This window comes from Mauremys reevesii, linkage group 2 (assembly GCF_016161935.1).
Source record: "Mauremys reevesii isolate NIE-2019 linkage group 2, ASM1616193v1, whole genome shotgun sequence".
Taxonomy (NCBI): domain Eukaryota; kingdom Metazoa; phylum Chordata; order Testudines; family Geoemydidae; genus Mauremys; species Mauremys reevesii.
Genome location: NC_052624.1, coordinates 20,349,104 through 20,365,812, shown reverse-complemented (window position 1 = coordinate 20,365,812; position 16,709 = coordinate 20,349,104). Strand labels below are relative to the sequence as shown.

The window sequence follows — 16,709 nt, the reverse complement described above, 5'->3', positions numbered from 1 at the left end:
GTCTGAGAAAAGGCCCTGGCCCTCAAAGGGTAAATCCTGAATGGTCTGCTGCAATTCAGGGGGAAGGCCTGAAGCCTGTAGCCAGGAGATAAGTCTCATCGTCACTCCGGACGCGAGAGTTCTGGCCGCCGAGTCCGCTGCATCCAGAGAGGCCTGGAGAGAGGTTCTTGCCACCTTTTTAATCCTCTTCAAGTAGGGCAGTAAACTCTGGACGGGACTCCTGGGGAAGAAGCTCCGTAAACCTCCCCACAGACACCCACGTATTAAAGTAATACCGACTTAGGAGGGCTTGTTGATTTGCCACCCTAAGTTGGAGGCCCCCAGCCGAATATATTTTACAGCCTAGGAGTATATTTTACAGTCCATGCGTCTAGCCTCCTTCGCCTTAGGAGCTGATGCTTGCTGGCCATGATGCTCCCGTTCGTTCACCGACTGGACAACCAGAGAGCAGGGAGGTGGGTGGGTGTAGAGATATTCGTACCCCTTGGAGGGGACCATATATTTCCTCTCTACTCCCCTAGCTGTAGGTGTAATTGAAGCTGGGGATTGCCAAATTGTGTCCGCATTGGCTTGTATAGTGCGGATGAACGGGAGAGCCACTCTAAGAGGTGCATCAGCCGATAAGATGTCCACGACGGGTCCTCTATTTCAGCAACCTCCTCCATCTGCAAGTTCATATTCTGGGCCACCCTCCTCAAGAGGTCTTGATGGGCCCAGAGATCGATTAGGGGAGGGCCTGAGGAGGAAGTTCCTGCTACCGCCTCATCAGGGGAGGAGGAGGAGGAGGAGAGGCCCGGGACCAATGGGTCTTGAGGTGGGTCGTGTATGTGAGGGGCATCATCTGCATGAGGTGGAACCTCGGTGACTGCACACTGAATTGGAGCCTCGTCCGTGCCCACGGGGGGAGGGTGGCTCACTGTCGCCTCTGGTACCCGGTGTTCTGACGGGGCCGACCGTTGAGCCACTGATGGGGCACCTTGGGCCTGGTGGTATGCCCAAGGTGTCCAAAAGGACCAGTGATGAGGCCCTTGTTCATGGCTGTGTGTCTCTGGATAATGGCTGGGAACATCAAAGTCACGTTCCTGATGGTAGGATGATACTACCTGAGATGATACTGATGTGTGTCTCGAAGGCCACGGTGGTGCTGAGAGACCCTGGGAGGACGCCACTGTTCTTGATGCTCGATCCCGGGGCGGTACCGGGGAGCGGTACCGGGCATGGCGGTACCACGAGCGAGACCTTGACCTTCTACCATGCCAGTGCCGGGAGGTCGACCGGGATCTCGAATCCCTGCGCCTGGAGGGACTGCGGGACACACGGTACCGAGATCAGTGCCGAGAGCCGATCAATGCCAGGAGTATCTGTCCAGTGAACGAGATGCTGAACGTCGCCACGAGTGCGACTGGTACCGCGATGGAGAGCGGTGCCAGGACTGTGAGCGGTGCCAGGAGCAGGAACGGCGTGATCGAGAGCGTCTCCAAGACCGTGATCTGGAATGACGCGTCTCTGGTGGACCGACGGAAGGAGGCCTTATCAGGGCCGGCTTGCCGATGGATTGAACAACCCGCACCGGCGGTGCCGGGGGTTGAGGACGTATCGGCTCTGTCACAGCAATAAGCTCTCTTGCCGTAGAAAAGGTCTCCGGCGTAGAAGGTAGAGCGAGCTCAACCACAGCATGAGCCGGGGAGCTGACTGGCACCAGACTCAACGGCCCTTGTGGGACTGGAATCGACAGTGCCGCGCTAGGTGGAGCTGCCATCTGCGGTGCCGGTGTTGACGGTGCCGAAGCGGATGCCGGTGTCCGACGAACCGTCTTAGACGAGCGCTCCTTCTGTGAGGCTGGGGTCGGAGCACTATGGCGTTTCCCAGTCGGGGAAAGGGAGTGGTGCCGATAGAGGTCAGTGCCGGGACTCCTTCTCGGTACTGGAGTGATCCGGTGCCGAAGGGGCGCTCCTTACCAAGGCAGTCTGTTGGGCACTCGGTACCGGTGCTGCAGGACTAAGTGCCGACTCCATGAGGAGCTGCTTCAATCGAAAGTCCTGCTCCTTCTTCGTCCTTGGTTTGAATAACTTGCAAATGCGGCATGTGTCAGTAACATGGGATTCCCCTCGGCACTTGAGGCAGGAGTCGTGGGGATCCCCTATTGGCATCAGCTTCTGGCACACCGAGCACGGTTTGAATCCTGGTGCCTAGGGCATGAGCCCACACCGGGGCGGAGGAAAGGGGTAATCCCCGATCCCCCCTTCAACTATATAGACTAACTATAAATATAAGTACTAAAAACTAACTATAACTACAAGAACTCGAACTATAAAACACAGTAAAGAGCAAAGAACTACAAGAAGCTAGGGATGTGCAGATCAGCAAAGCCGCGCACCACAGTTCCAACGACCGTCACGGGCGGTAAGAAGGAACTGAAGGGCCGTTGGGTCGGCAGGGGGTATATATCTGGCGCTATAGCGGCGCCACTCCAGGGGGCGACCCACCGAGTGTTGCTAGGGTAAAAATCTTCCGACGAGCGTGCACGCAGCGCGCGCACACCTAATTGGAATGGATATGAGCAAGCACTCGAAGAAGGACAAGTAGTTTCAGACAATTCTAAACATTCTGTAAGCCTTGTCAGCGCTCTTATTATGGAGCCCAAAACAAAGCAAGACAACTGTGGAATTTCAGCAACTTCTATACTAAATTTATAAAATTAACTTTATAAAGACAAGTTAGACATAAATACACCACCCATACATTCTTTCACACCACAAACCTCTTGCCAGTGAGCCACTCCATGGATTCTTCCACATACATTACCCACCAGGCTATGTGGGAAGGCTGCATAATCTGTTTAGGAGATTCCCTCATGACATATCACCTCTCCCACCGAATTTTGAAAGCCACAAAATTCTTAAAAGGGTACTGCCCTTCTGACCGTGTATTAGAAATTAAATGTTATATTTAGAGTTACCTTATTGCTGGTTTTGACTACTGAAAGGAGAGGAAGGGAGGCTTTTGGTATTCAGATTCCCCACACACACACACACCCCCACCCACCCCCCATGATCAGTTCCTGCATACAGCTGTAGAGGATTCATTCTTAATCACAGGTCTCTGTAGACTCAGGATTTAACATGTAGGATTAAACTGTTATATCAATTCATTCAAAATATTTCTTGTGTCTCGGAATTTCTCCTCATCTCCCACCCACTCAGCACCAGAATGTACAACTACTTCCACTTCTTTCCAAGAGCACCAAACTAATTGCTCACCACAAAAAAAAGTGCCATTTGTGGACTAATTTAAGAAAACCCCTTTAAAGCACTATGCTTCTTCAGCATTTCTACTACAACATTCCATAACCGAAGATTACCTGCTGCCAAGATCCCTTTTAAGATACTTACCATCTGACAAAACCTCATATGCTTCAGCTACTTGTTTGAATCGCATTTCAGCTTCTTCTTTATTATCTGGATTTTTATCGGGGTGCCACTTTAGAGCTAGTTTGCGGTACCTGAAATGAAAAGGGAAGATACTCTATTTCAATAAACTGCACTCATAAGCAGACAGACAGATATACACAAGAAATACAGGTGTCAAAATAGGAAATCATGATTCTCAGTTGTTTCTGAAAAAAAGTGATTAGAAACTAAGATGTGTCACTCATTCGCTTTAGCATTGCTGCCAGACAGCAATTTTATAGTTGCAAGTAATGCACAAAAGTCTAAATTAAAAGCTGTATCTGATTTCTCTAAAAACTTTCCTAATTTAAATGTGTTCACCTTTTTATAGTAGATGTTCAATCCATTAAGTCAAGCATGGAAAACAGATCTCATCCGATAAAACTGGAGAGTTAATTTCCAAAGATGCCTCATTTTTTTATTTTATTTTTTTAAATAGAGGACACTTCATCTTGGTTTGAGGCATTCTGAATATTTTGCAAGTTGAAGGAAATGGAGTCAGACTGATAACTTTAGCTGATCCACACAGCAGATGTTGCCACTACCTGTGCTGTCTCAAAATCTGAGGCAAGCTTGCAGGGCAGTGTCAGTATTGATTAGGAGGGAGTACTTCTAGGTACCATATGGTTAGGCTGAAGCTGTAAAGTACTCTAACAGCTCAATGTTATTCTTGCCCCATTCAGTGCTCTGTGGAAATCTTTAATAGTATTTGAAATCATTACTCCACATTTTGAAGAGGTATGATAATCTGAAGCCAGTTAAAAACCTAGTATAAAGGAAGTTGCATATAGCATGGTAAGCCAGTTCTCAAATGGTGGACCAGGGTATACTTCCAGGAAGTGCTCAGTCTGGAAACAGTGACTATTCCTGAGAATTCTGCAAATTCCAGAACCTTAAGGGTTTCTAGAAGCGTTTTGCCCAATCTAAAAAACAAGCTCCTCTCCACACACATGAATGGCTGCTTTAGGTCTTATTTGTGTTTGTTCCAATCTGATCAAGTTTGCAAGTGGCACCAGATAGTGCATGGATAGTGCATACACAGGAGTGCAGCATCAGAATGCAAAATGACCTGAGGCAGTGGGTGTTTCCAGGAAGTACAAGGAGATTTGGTACTGGTAAACATGCAGTCTACACCAAGGGGGAGAGAAGAAAACTGATGAGAGGCTGAAGCCAAGGAAGCATGAGGGAGACAAGAAAGGTTTTAACCTGAAATGATCTACAATAAGAGAATTACTTAACTCTGCAGTTTCTAATCTAGTCTAAATGAGACAAAACTGGCATAAGTACACTAGAATGAACAGCTGATTATGATCTAATCCAGTGCATTTCCTAAAACCTCTATCTGAAAGTGACCAACAAGAAGTATAGAAGTTTACTTTTTTTTTTTTTAAAAAGAGCTTGGGATCAATTTTTAGAATGGTTAATGTACTTTTGTATCCTAATAAAGCACCTTATGAAACATTTTTCCTGATGTGTGTACATAAAATGAAAGATGGATTTTCTGGAGCACTCACTAATAGTTTTCTGAATTACTAGTATTAATTACCAATACTTTTGATATGAAATTTGATATCTAGAGATCAAGTGTATACATTCATTTATGAGAAGGTGTGCAAGATTTGACTTGAATAAAGAAAAGGGTACTTACGCCTTTTTAATGTCTTCTGGTGAGGCATGCCTATGCACTCCTAGAACGTCATAATAATCCACCATGTTTTAACAGTTGTCTTAACAGCAAGTCCTGCAATTAAAAGAACCTTTTACTAAATGGGTACAGTACTACAACTGAGTAACATGACATCTGTCCCATTACATGATTTACAAACAGTAGTACAAGGAGGACTAGTCCACTCCTATGTTGATGCAATTTGGTTTTATGTTCTCCAATTCTGTCATTTAGGCAGATATCTACATTGGACTAGACAGGAAGTCAAGTCATTTCTCATTCGTGGATATGAAGTACTGACAGTACGTAAGTGGACACTAATTTTCTTGCATGCTAAAATCAGTCAAGATCTATTGCTATTGTGATCACTTTTTACGCCGTACCTCTATAGTCACAGGCCATTATGAAGTCTGGCTACCCTATATTTCCATAGCACCTTCTTCATACCAGAGTTCTGCTGCCATTGTAAGGCCTTGTTTACACTACCAGGGTAAGTCGAACTAAATTACACCACTCCAGCTATGTGAATAACTTAGCTGAAGTAGACATAGCTTAGGCTGACTTACTGCAGAGTCCACACTGTGCTGCATCAACGAGAGATGCTCTCCTGTCAACTTGCCTTACTCCTCTCATTCCGGTGGAGTACTGGAGTTGACCGAAGCGCGCAGGAACTAGACAGCTGTAATTTCTAGTAGCTAGTCATAAGATCCCAAGGAAGCTTCAGAACAGTATTCTTTATTTATTTTATATCTATATGTGTGTGTGTGTGTGCGTGTGTCACTTGAGAACCAATTCATAAAGTTAAATTATCTTAAGTATATATCCAAACCCAGCCATAAAGTTACTACAGACGTCATTAGTCTATAAAGCATTATTAAATTCAGTTTGCTAGTCATTCATCTCTTTTATTATGAAAATTATAGCCAAGTGAAAAGGACCCACTAGTCTGACTCAAATCTAGAAGATGAATCAGCCACCTTGAAAACAAGATTAAGGTTGTTTATTAAGCGTAAAATACCCAAATGGAGTTTATTTTAAGATTAATATTAGATCTTTAAAAAGCCAAATAGTTAGGCATTTTATGTTATGTAATTTTAGTGAACAAATTTTGACTTATTTGGCTTAGAACAAGTCTTGTCCAGTTTAAAAAAAAAGGCCATGATGTTTTTGGTCACTATTAAGAGACAGAAATACAGTATTAGAGGCAGTTCATCTAAGTCCTCATTGAAGCTGAATGGTCTCTGGGGTACATGAGTCTTTCTGGAATCCTACCAGAGACTTCAGCTAGCTTTTACCTCCTTGCTTTATTCTGTAAAAAATTTTCTTCCTTTCAGCATTAAACTACCCCTGCTTATTCCTCCACTAAGATTTCCAGTCATCTCTGAACCCAATTGTTCTAGTTCTGATCTTTTTTTCAAGAAAAGTTTTAAATCCTGAGTGACAAATTCAATGGAACATCAAGCCAACATTTAAGAAATCTTGAAATACAAAGTCACTCAAGTTAAATGGCAAAACTTCATTAACACAGTGTAAAGGTTGCTCAGTGATAGCTCATGCCCTTCCAGAATGCAGAGTTCAGCAATACTAAAATTTCTGAAAACCAGAAGACAGAATTAAGGTAAACATCCATACAACCATAACTCTGCCCTCTGGAGCTGGCAATAGCCATTGGGTATTATCTGCATGTAACAGTGAATGAAGCTAGAATGCATGTAACTGTACTGAATGGTGGAGGAGTGAGTTGAAGTAGTTTGGGGGCAACTGTGACAGTGATATGAGGAGATCTGGTTTTGAGTCACCCCCCACCCCCCAAACCTGTGTGTGTTACCAAAGGAAAAGAGTGCATATGTACCTTGAGGTTCCAGTCTACATGATTTCAATACAGAATTGTGCAGGTTGTATCAGCAGCAGAGCACTTCGGTCTTCTTGCCATGGGTATTGTCAGTAGTGAAGTGGGATACAAGAGCAGTTTGTGGATTTAACGATAGGTGGGGAAAGTATAACTGACCCTGTGCTGAAGTATGAAGGGGTTGTAAGAGGATGTGAAGTGGTTGTTAAAATGTAACAGTGCAGAGTTCTGTCATGAAAGCAGGTTCAATGTTTGTATAGGGCAAGCACAGGCACTGCCTAATTACAGTAAAGGAGAGAAAGTGTATGTGTGATGAGCATATTGGGGCTTGCTCAAAGAGGACAAAGTTAAGGCTGTGTGGGTGCTTACCTTACCTCTATTTCCCGGTTTTCAGATGTTTTAGTTTAGCTGAACTTTATGTTCTGAAAGGTCATGAGCTATCATCAGGCAACATTAACTGTGTTAATGAAGGTTTTTTTTGCCATTTACTTTTCTAATTTTTTTTTTAAAAATTAGACAAATATTATAATAATAATAGGAGATCTACCAATCTCCTAGAACTGGAAGGGACCTTGAAAGGTCATTGAGTCCAGCCCCCTGCCTTCACTAGCAGGACCAATTTTTGCCCCAGATCCCTAAGTGGCCCCCTTAAGGATTGAACTCACAACCCTGGGTTTAGCAGGCCAATGCTCAAACCACTGAGATATCCCTCCCCCCTGGGAATAGGAGTTAATGGTCATTTAGGTAGTTGTAGTTCTCATTTAGATTTGCAGCTGATATACTTTTGTGGTAATAATAAAGAGACCTAGCTTTTATATAGGGCTTTTCATCAGAAGATCTCAGAGAGCTTTACATCATGCCTCAGTTTCACATCTGTAAAATGGGTATAGAAGTGAAAATGATTCAGGCAAGGTCACCCAGAGGCAGAGCTAGGACTAGTCTCAGTCCAGTGGTCTTTCCACTAAGCCACACAGTGCTATGCAATTCCTCAAGTTACGTCTACACTACATACTTTGCAGTGACACAGCTGAACCATTACATCTGTGCCACGATAAGGTCTCCCATGTAGCTGCTCTTAGCCAGCAGGAGAGAGGTCTCCTGCCAGCTTAATTCAACCACCCCCAACAACTAGCGACAGATATGTTAGCAGAACTGATAGATGATCCTGGTACACAAACAGGGAGTGGAGCTCACATACCGCAAGAAAGGCAAGATACCCCACCCCAAATCTGACTCACATGAGGGGGAAATGGAGGCAGTCAGATGTCCATAAATGAGTAGGGGTCACCAAAATCCTAGCGCCTGGGGGCAGGGTTCAAGACATCCTCAAGGAAGCAAGATCCCCCTTGCCCTCTACTCTGAGCTGGGACCTGGAAAAGGACTCGGACCATAGAGGGGTTTAGATCTAGAACTTGGAATCTTGTGAGCTTGGTGGCACAATCCATTTTTCCCATTGCTGCCTGTCCAGAGCATGATGTTTGACACACATGTAGGTGTGTAAATTTACCCACATGATTAGTTGCACTGAAGTACTGACTTTGAATTACTCATGTGCTTACCATTATGTATGTGCTTAAAATTTATAGCTGCTAGTGCTAGAAATATGTATTTATGAAAAATTTAGTGGCACAGAATGTATCACTCCGCAATAAAATTGTTTCAGTGTTAAGGGGTTAGGTTAGACTTTGACTACATTAAGTTTTATGAATTTTCATACACATGCCAATAATTTTAGACACAGGAGCCTAATGTTTGACTCCTAAATTCATATTTAGTACAGATAAGCTAAACAACCTCTCTAACCACTCAGTGACAAACTTGAAGGTGGCAATTTTGCAACAAAAAAAACTTCAAACACAGACTCCAAAGAGACTGCTAAACTCAAATTAATATGCAAATTAGATACAATTAACTTAGGTTTAAACAGACGGAATGGTTGGGTCATTACACTAATTGAATCTATTTCCCTATGTTATAGTTCTCCTCACACCTTCTATGGGTCATCTATTAACACTTCAAAAGGTTTTTTTTTCCTCCTGCTGATGATAGCTCATCTCAATTGATTGGACTCTTCCAGTTGGTATGTGTACTTCCACCTTTTCATGTTCTCTGTATGTATAAATATCTCCTGTCTGTGTGTTCCATTCTATGCATCCGAAGAAGTGAGCTGTAGCCCACGAAAGCTTATGCTGAAATAGATTTGTTAGTCTCTAAGGTGCCACAAGTACTCCTGTTCTTTTTGCGGATACAGACTAACACAGCTGCTACTCTGAAACTAATATTTTGGAAACCAAAACTGATTTTTTTTTCAGTTTCTTGACAAAAACAAAAAAGATGAGTTTTTTGGGTCAAGTCAAAAATGACATTTCATAACAATATGTCAAGACCATTTAGAAAATGAAATAAACTGTTCTGACTTTCTTTGGAAAAAAGAAAAAAAGCTCTTTTATTTAGCTAAAATGCAAATTTGATCCTAATTTGCAAATAGCTGTTTGCCCCAAAACTGCACTTTTTGGCAAATTTACCAATAGCTGAAAAGACTTTTCTCAGCTCTAATATTTAAGAGCACTTTAGTGACTTCGAATCGCAAGTCTCACTGATTTCGGCCTGCAAAACCTGGTCAAACCTGTCAGTTTTCTTGACTTCTGGAAATTTAAGGTATTGGAAAGTGGTAGTGTTGGCAAATATAGCACAGGCCATTTACTTAACAATTTTGAGTTTAGGTTGTTGCTGTTCTCATAATAACCAATTAAAGAGGCCTAGGACTTACCTATGCCGAAAAAGAAAAGAATTTTAGTGCTGAGCTTAGGATAAAAGTTATACTAACAATTACAAAACTAATCAAACAAATACAAGACACTTTAGTAGCTGAACATTAAAACGTAACAAAAATAAAAAACCTAATAAAGAAAATCATGAATGACTCCAAGACATCTCAACCAGTATGGAAAAAGTGGAGAGGAGAATGTGTACTGGCTTACTCCTGAGGGAAATTCTGCACCACTGTGTGCATGCATAATTAATGAGCCACACATTTTTAATTATTTGCACAGAAAAAAAAAGCTGCTAGAAAGCTGCTGCAGTTCCACCTTTTGCCCAGATGGCACCATGGCACTCGAACAGACTAGCAGAAAATAACTTTGCTGGAAAGTTGCTGAAGTTTTGCCTTTTACCCACCAGAGGACACTGTGACGATAGAACAAAGCAGCAGTTCCCCCATCAGCTAGGGAAGAGAAAGAGCCCACCTTCTTCACAGTGCCAGTCAGGCCAGATCAGGAGATGGGGACTACAGGGAGACAGACAGTGTGAGGCTGCTGGGGGGGCGGGGGGGGGTGTCAGACAGGGGCTCGTAAGGGCTATTGGGGGAGGACAGACTGGGGTAGGGGCTGAATGGGAGTGGAGGTGCAGGGCCACCTGGGGAGGGAGGGATGGCTGAGTAGGGGCACAGAGACAGATGGGGAGTGGGGGAGGAGTGCAGGCCCACATGGAGATGGGGGAGTGGGTGTCTGAGTGGGGTTGGAGGGACACATGTGGATGGGGTAGAAGGACACATAGGGACGGGCAGATGTGCCTGACTGAATGGGAGAGACTACGGGTCAGCCAACATCTGCATGGGGGAAGCTCCCTAACAATCCCTCCCCGCACCTGCCAAAAAAAAACAAAAAAAAAAACTTGGGCATGGGTGGGAAAAGTATGGAACAAGTTCACACCCAGACTCCTTCCCAGCAATTACTTCCCTCTCGCCCAGCTCCTCTATTATCCCTGACTCCAAGCCTTTGCACTGCTTCTGAGAGGCATGGGAAATACAGGTCTGTATTGTAGTTTAAATGAATTATTACTCAAGAGTTCTGTATTAATATGCCTAGTAAGGAATCTACTTGTCAAAAAACATTTCCTGAATCTTTTTTGTTGTCTGTATTGTTAGATACACTTGCTGATACGATTTTGAAATAAATGACCAAAAATAATTGAAACTAGTGTGATTATATTGTTTTATTTTGAAAAATAAAATATCCAGAATTTTAAAATAGTGTGCAGAATCCCCCCAGGACTAACCTGTGCCACAATTACTTATGCCCTACATAAGTAAAATATACTTTCAGCCTCCTTTATTATGAACAGTGGCCAAAGGTTACTTGCTTGTAATAGGAGTCCAGATGTGACTATGTCTAACAAGATGTGAAATTACTGGGAAGTCCTTGTTGCTCATAAATCACCAGCATGTTACACAATTTGATTTAAATAGAACCAATGTAGAAAAAGCATCTCGGCATAGTTCTCTAGTACAGGGGTCCCCAACGCGGTGCCTGCAGGTGCCATGGCGCCCGCAGGGGCATCTAAATGTGCCCGCGTCCTGGCTGGTGGTCGAGCATCCGCTGAAATGCTGCTGAATTTCTGCGGCATTTCGGAGGCGACACCTCTCGATGATGCCACCACGGTCCTTCGTCCGGCATGCGCCAGACAAAAAGCTTGGGGACCACTGCTCTAGTACAATGTTTCTCAACCTTTTTGATACCAGGAACCAGCTTCATGCCTTCCTAAACTGTATCAGTGAGATCTCCAGGACCAGTGCTGGTCCACGGACCAGGTCATTGAAAAATACTGCTCTAGTACACAGCACTAAAATCATACTGTTCCATGATCATGACAATGCTAGAGTATATACATCAACTGAAAAAAATCCAGTGATATTCAAGGCAGGAAACTTTTCTATGAGCACAAGTGATTTTCACTGTAACAAAAGCTAAATGAGATGAAAGCTAACCCATCAATAACGAGAGCCTGTATGAGGAAGATCTGTTGCGAAATCCACCCTTGGAGCTAAAAGGCATGTGTTACTGAAATAGTCAATTTTTGAACGAGAAAAAAAAAATCTACCAGTTGAGAAAAATCTGACATCTCCACATCCCTTTTGATGTAGGCTTGCAAAATGGTCATGAAAACTTACCAGCCAAGGCAAAAAGTCAACCTTTGCATTCTATCATGATTTAGACCTACTGATATTTTATTTTTCCTTTAAAACAAAAAGGTTACTTGCCCATGCAGGGCCGGCTTTAGGCCAATTCCCTGGAATCGGGCCCCACGCCTTTTTAAATTAAAATTTTTTTTTTTACTCACCCGGCGGCAGTCCAGGTCTTCGGTGGCACTTTGGTGGTGGTGGGGGGGGGTCCTTCACTTGCTCCGGGACCTCAGTGGCATTTCGTCAGCAAGGGGGTCCTTCAGTGCCACAGAAGACCCGGAGCGAGTGAAGGACCCCCCCCCACCACCACCGAAGTCCCGGACCACCGCCGGGTATTCGAATCTGGCCCTGCAGTTCCTAAAGCCAGCCCTGTGCCCATGATAAAGTAGAATTTGCAAGGATGCTTAAGTAATCGTTCTAAACACCTGGCATAGTTTCATGTTTGAAATTAGAAAGAGAGTTGTCACAGATCAAGTTACCTTTTGTATGAGATGGCACTGTACAGAATTTGTCCTTGGCTATGTTTGCAGTTTAATCATGTTCCGCTTCAGTTCAGCTGCACCCAGTCATGAGTTCATTTTCCCAAGGTAAATACTAATATTCAAAACAGACCTGTTGCTAATTCACTATTTCCTCCAAACAAGTAGTTTGTGGATTAGGGATGTTCTGCACCCCCACTATGTTGAGCACGTTAAAAATTGCAGGATTAAGCACTCACTCAGTCAAAATATGTATTGCTAGGTTTTGACACTTATTTGTTACAATAGCACCCAGATGCTCCGATCAAGATCATGGCATCTTTTTATTAGGTGCTGCAGTGAGTACAAAAGACAGTCTCTGCCCTGAAGAGCTTTCAGTCTTTACTTGCATTATGACATTTTATTTCTCCAAGAGGCTAGATGCCTAAAAGTTGTGACTTGGTCTATACTTAAAATCAGATCAACCTAGCTATGTTCCGCAGGGCTGTGAAAAATGTCTCATTCTGAAAAACAGCTGGGTCAACCCTAACTCCCCGTGTAATCACAGCTAAGGGCTTGGCTACACTGGAGAGTTGCAGCCCTGGTGGAGGCTTTACAGCGCTGCAACTTAGTAACTGTCCACACCTGCAAGGCACATCCAGCGCTGCAACTCCCTGGCTGCAGCACTGGTTGTACACCTGGTCTGCTTGGGGTATAACGAGTGCAGCGCTGGTGATGCAGCGCTGCTCGTCAAGTGTGGCCACACACCAGCGCTGTTATTGGCCTCCAGGGTATTAGGAGATATTCCAGAATGCTTTTAACTAAATTACTCTCTTTGTTTTGTTATGATGCCTCTTTGTTTTGTTGTGAACTCAGGGATCGGGAGCTGCTTATCTAAAAAACAAACACAGCTCTTGTTTGCTGTGATCAATCTGTAACTGACTGAACAATCAATTGAGATAACCCAATACCTTGCTGTGAATGAGGCAGGCAGGGGGATGAATGTCTACAGCTTAGTGTTTGCTTGAGGAGAGAAACAGCGGGGGGAGGGGGAGAAAGGGAGTCCGTTGGAGCAGCTGCTTATCTGGTCTCCAGGCTATTTGCAGTTAAGAGTGAATGAGGGGTCGAGGAAATGTTCAGATTTTGCAAGGCAGGGAGCTGACACACAATGTTGGCTCCAAAAATCCACTCTCTCTCCCCCGCTCCCTGTCACACTGCACCCCACCCCCCTCTTTTGAGAAGCACATTGCTGCCACTTGAACGCTGGGATAGCTGCCCATAATGCACCAGTCCCAACAGCGCTGCAAATGTTGTAAATATGGCCACACTGCAGCGCTGGTAGCTGTGAGTGTGGCCACACACCAGCGCTTTCCCTACACAGCTGTAACTCCCAGCGCTGCACATCTGCAAGTGTAGCCAAGCCCTAAGTCAATGCAAGGATTCATCTGTCAACCTAGCTATCACCTCTGAGGGCTTGTCTACACTTAAAATGCTAAAGCTCTACAGCTGCACCACCGTAATGCTTCAGGGGCCAGTCAGTGTAGGCAATCCACCTCCCCAACAGGCAGTAGTTGGTCGATGGAAGAATTCTTCCAGTGATCCAGCGCTGTCTACACAGGGATATAGCTCAGCTTAATAATGCCGCTCAGGAGTGTGGATTCTTCCCCACATACCTGACCAGTGCAATTAAACCAACCTAGTTGGTTTTCTAATGTAGACCAGACCTCAGAGAGGTGGAATAACTACCTTCCATCAATTCAAACATCTACACTACAGTGGCACAGCTGAAGCAGCATTTGTAGTGTAGACATTCTTATGTCTGACATAGCCCATAAGAGTCAGATACATACAGCTTTTAGTGAAAGTTTGCCAGCACATATGGGCCATCTACAGTTAACTTCACTGTTAATGGAATCATCACTTGAACTGCATTGGAGTACTGACTAAAGAGAAGAAAATGGATAGTAAATGGATACTAGACATTAAATACACACCTTAGAGAACCAAGTATAAATTAAACTGATTCTTTGTGAAATTAAAAAAAGAGAACAAAGTTATGCGATATGCATTATATTTTCTATAGCCCTAGATATACATATGTGATTACAGTGTAGCTGCACTGCAAATGTTTTATGCACAAGAAAAATCAAAGTTACTATACCAAACTTAATGACATTTCCTCTCTTTAGAGTAAAAGCAACGAGGAGTACTTGTGGCACTGTAGAGACTAACAAATTTATTTGGGCATAAGCTTTCGTGGGCTAAAATCCACTTCAGAAGATGCATGGAGTGGAAAATACAGTTGGAAGATATATATACACACACACGGTACATGAAAAGATGGGAGTTGCCATCTTTTCATGTAGAGAGAGAGAGTGTGTGTGTGTGTGTGTGTATACACACACAGTACATGAAAAGATGGCAACTCCCATCTTTTCATGTACTATGTATATGTATCTTCCTACTGTATTTTCCACTCCATGCATCTGATGAAGTGGATTTTAGCCCACGAAAGCTTATGCCCAAATAAATGCGTTAGTCTCTAAGGTGCCACAAGTACTCCAGACTAACACAGCTACAACTCTGAAACCTCTCTTTAGCATGTTTAGCTGTACAACTAACATTACCTTTGTATGGCATATGTAATTAACTTCTAGGAAAGCCGAACAGGGATTAGGTTTTAAAAGGATTTGCTAGTTTGTACAGTACTATATAAAGTTAAAATGTCTAAGTTACCATATTTTTATTCAAATTTGTTTAGAGCAATGCTATTTAAAATAGCCAAGGTATGAAACCGTATGAGGGGAGTATGTGACAAAACAAATTAAAGAAACTGGACTACATTCTGTTCAGTAGTTAGTCCTTATTTATAGTTTGAAAAAAGTTATCAGAATCACAGAAAATTTATGAAAGATTTAAAGTGCTAGTGAAATTGCATTTTCAAAATGAAGTCGCCTATTCACATGTTTAGCAAGTATGGAACAGATTTGACTTCAACTTCTCAGTTGTCACAACTGTCAAAAGAAAAAACAGCACAAACTTTCAGCCTAAGTACAAAGTTCCAAGCTGATGTGACCCAAAAAAAGCCTTGTGTTCATGGGGACAGGTGAATGAAATAGCGCATTAGAAATGACGATGAACACTATGGAGCATCATTAATGTAAAAATGGGCAGGGTGAAGTGATGTAAATCACCACTTTTAATCTTGTGTTACAATTTACTTTACTCATTTTCCTAGAGGAAAGTTGATTCTCACTGGCTGGCATAATCTGGGTTTTTTCTTCTAATTAGAAGGATGCACTCTATACACATTTTAGAACTAGAAGATAGACTGAGACTTTAAAGTCAGAAGGGACCATTATGATCATCTAGTCTGACCTCCTGCACAATGAAGGCCACAGAATCTCACCCACCCACTCCTGTAACAAACCCCTAACCTATGTCTGAGTTATTGAAGTCCTCAAACTGTGGTTTGAAGACCTCAAGCTGCAGAGAATCCTCCAGCAAGTGACCCATGCCCCATGCTGCAGATCTAATCCTTTTACATCTAAATGTTATTCACAGATTGAAGGGGAAAGCAAGCTTTCCAGCTTTTTCAACTCCCTAACTGTTTCTCAACTTTGAATGAGCTATTAGTCACTGAACTGAACTAGCTAAATAAACTAAAAAGAAAGTTCTCTTTACACCTGCAGAAAAGACTATGCTGCAAAAAAAACTGGTTTATCACTTCAGAGTAGTTCCAGGTAACTGACCAGTGACTTCCACTAGTTCAGTGGTGAAATTTAGGCCCTAATACAGGTTGCCATAATTCCCAATGTTTAGAACATGTTTAAGATTTATACCAAAATCCAATTTAAGGGTTTAAGATTTTTTATCCACCCTGACAATGGGTTATGTTATCTAACATATAGAAACTAAAATTGAAAGTACATTTGAGTATTTCTCAGAAATGGTTCATGCGTTTTACTAGATATGCCAGTACATCTAACTAGAGTTCTAAAGTCTTGTAAACATCTTCTTACAGAAGGATATATAGCATAAGTAACAAAAGCAATCCTAACGAATGACTGCTGTGTCCTACAGTAGTCATAACTCCATTCTAAGACTATACAACTTGGAAATAAGCAACTATAGAGAAAACAAGAAAATCAGGTTGATCGTGACACAAGCTAGGTCAAATGATTCTATGACTAACTTACCAAACTAGCGGGAATCGTGCCTTTCAGAGAACTAATCCTCGTTTTTAAAAACCCAGATTTAAAATAAGTTTCATTTGTCATTGGGTGGTAACGACTATTGAATGTGCCCTCAAGGAGCAACTATGATT

At 43.0% G+C, this 16,709-nt stretch overlaps 1 protein-coding gene across 5 annotated transcripts in view; it reads right to left on the bottom strand.

The window, feature by feature from the left end:
- DNAJB6 (DnaJ heat shock protein family (Hsp40) member B6) overlaps positions 1-16,709 on the bottom strand; it is a 96,965-nt gene that overhangs the window by 68,666 nt on the left and 11,590 nt on the right. For 4 of the 5 annotated variants that reach the window (XM_039523293.1, XM_039523290.1, XM_039523294.1 and 1 more), the window contains exons 2-3: positions 5,098-5,190; positions 3,393-3,502 (exon numbers count right to left, since the gene is read on the bottom strand). In XM_039523293.1, coding sequence (XP_039379227.1) covers positions 3,393-3,502; positions 5,098-5,162 — 175 coding nt within the window. In that variant the 5' untranslated portion in view covers positions 5,163-5,190. Of the gene's footprint in view, positions 1-3,392; positions 3,503-5,097; positions 5,191-8,202; positions 8,227-16,709 lie in introns of those variants that run through there. The other variant, XM_039523292.1, reaches the window with a different exon arrangement.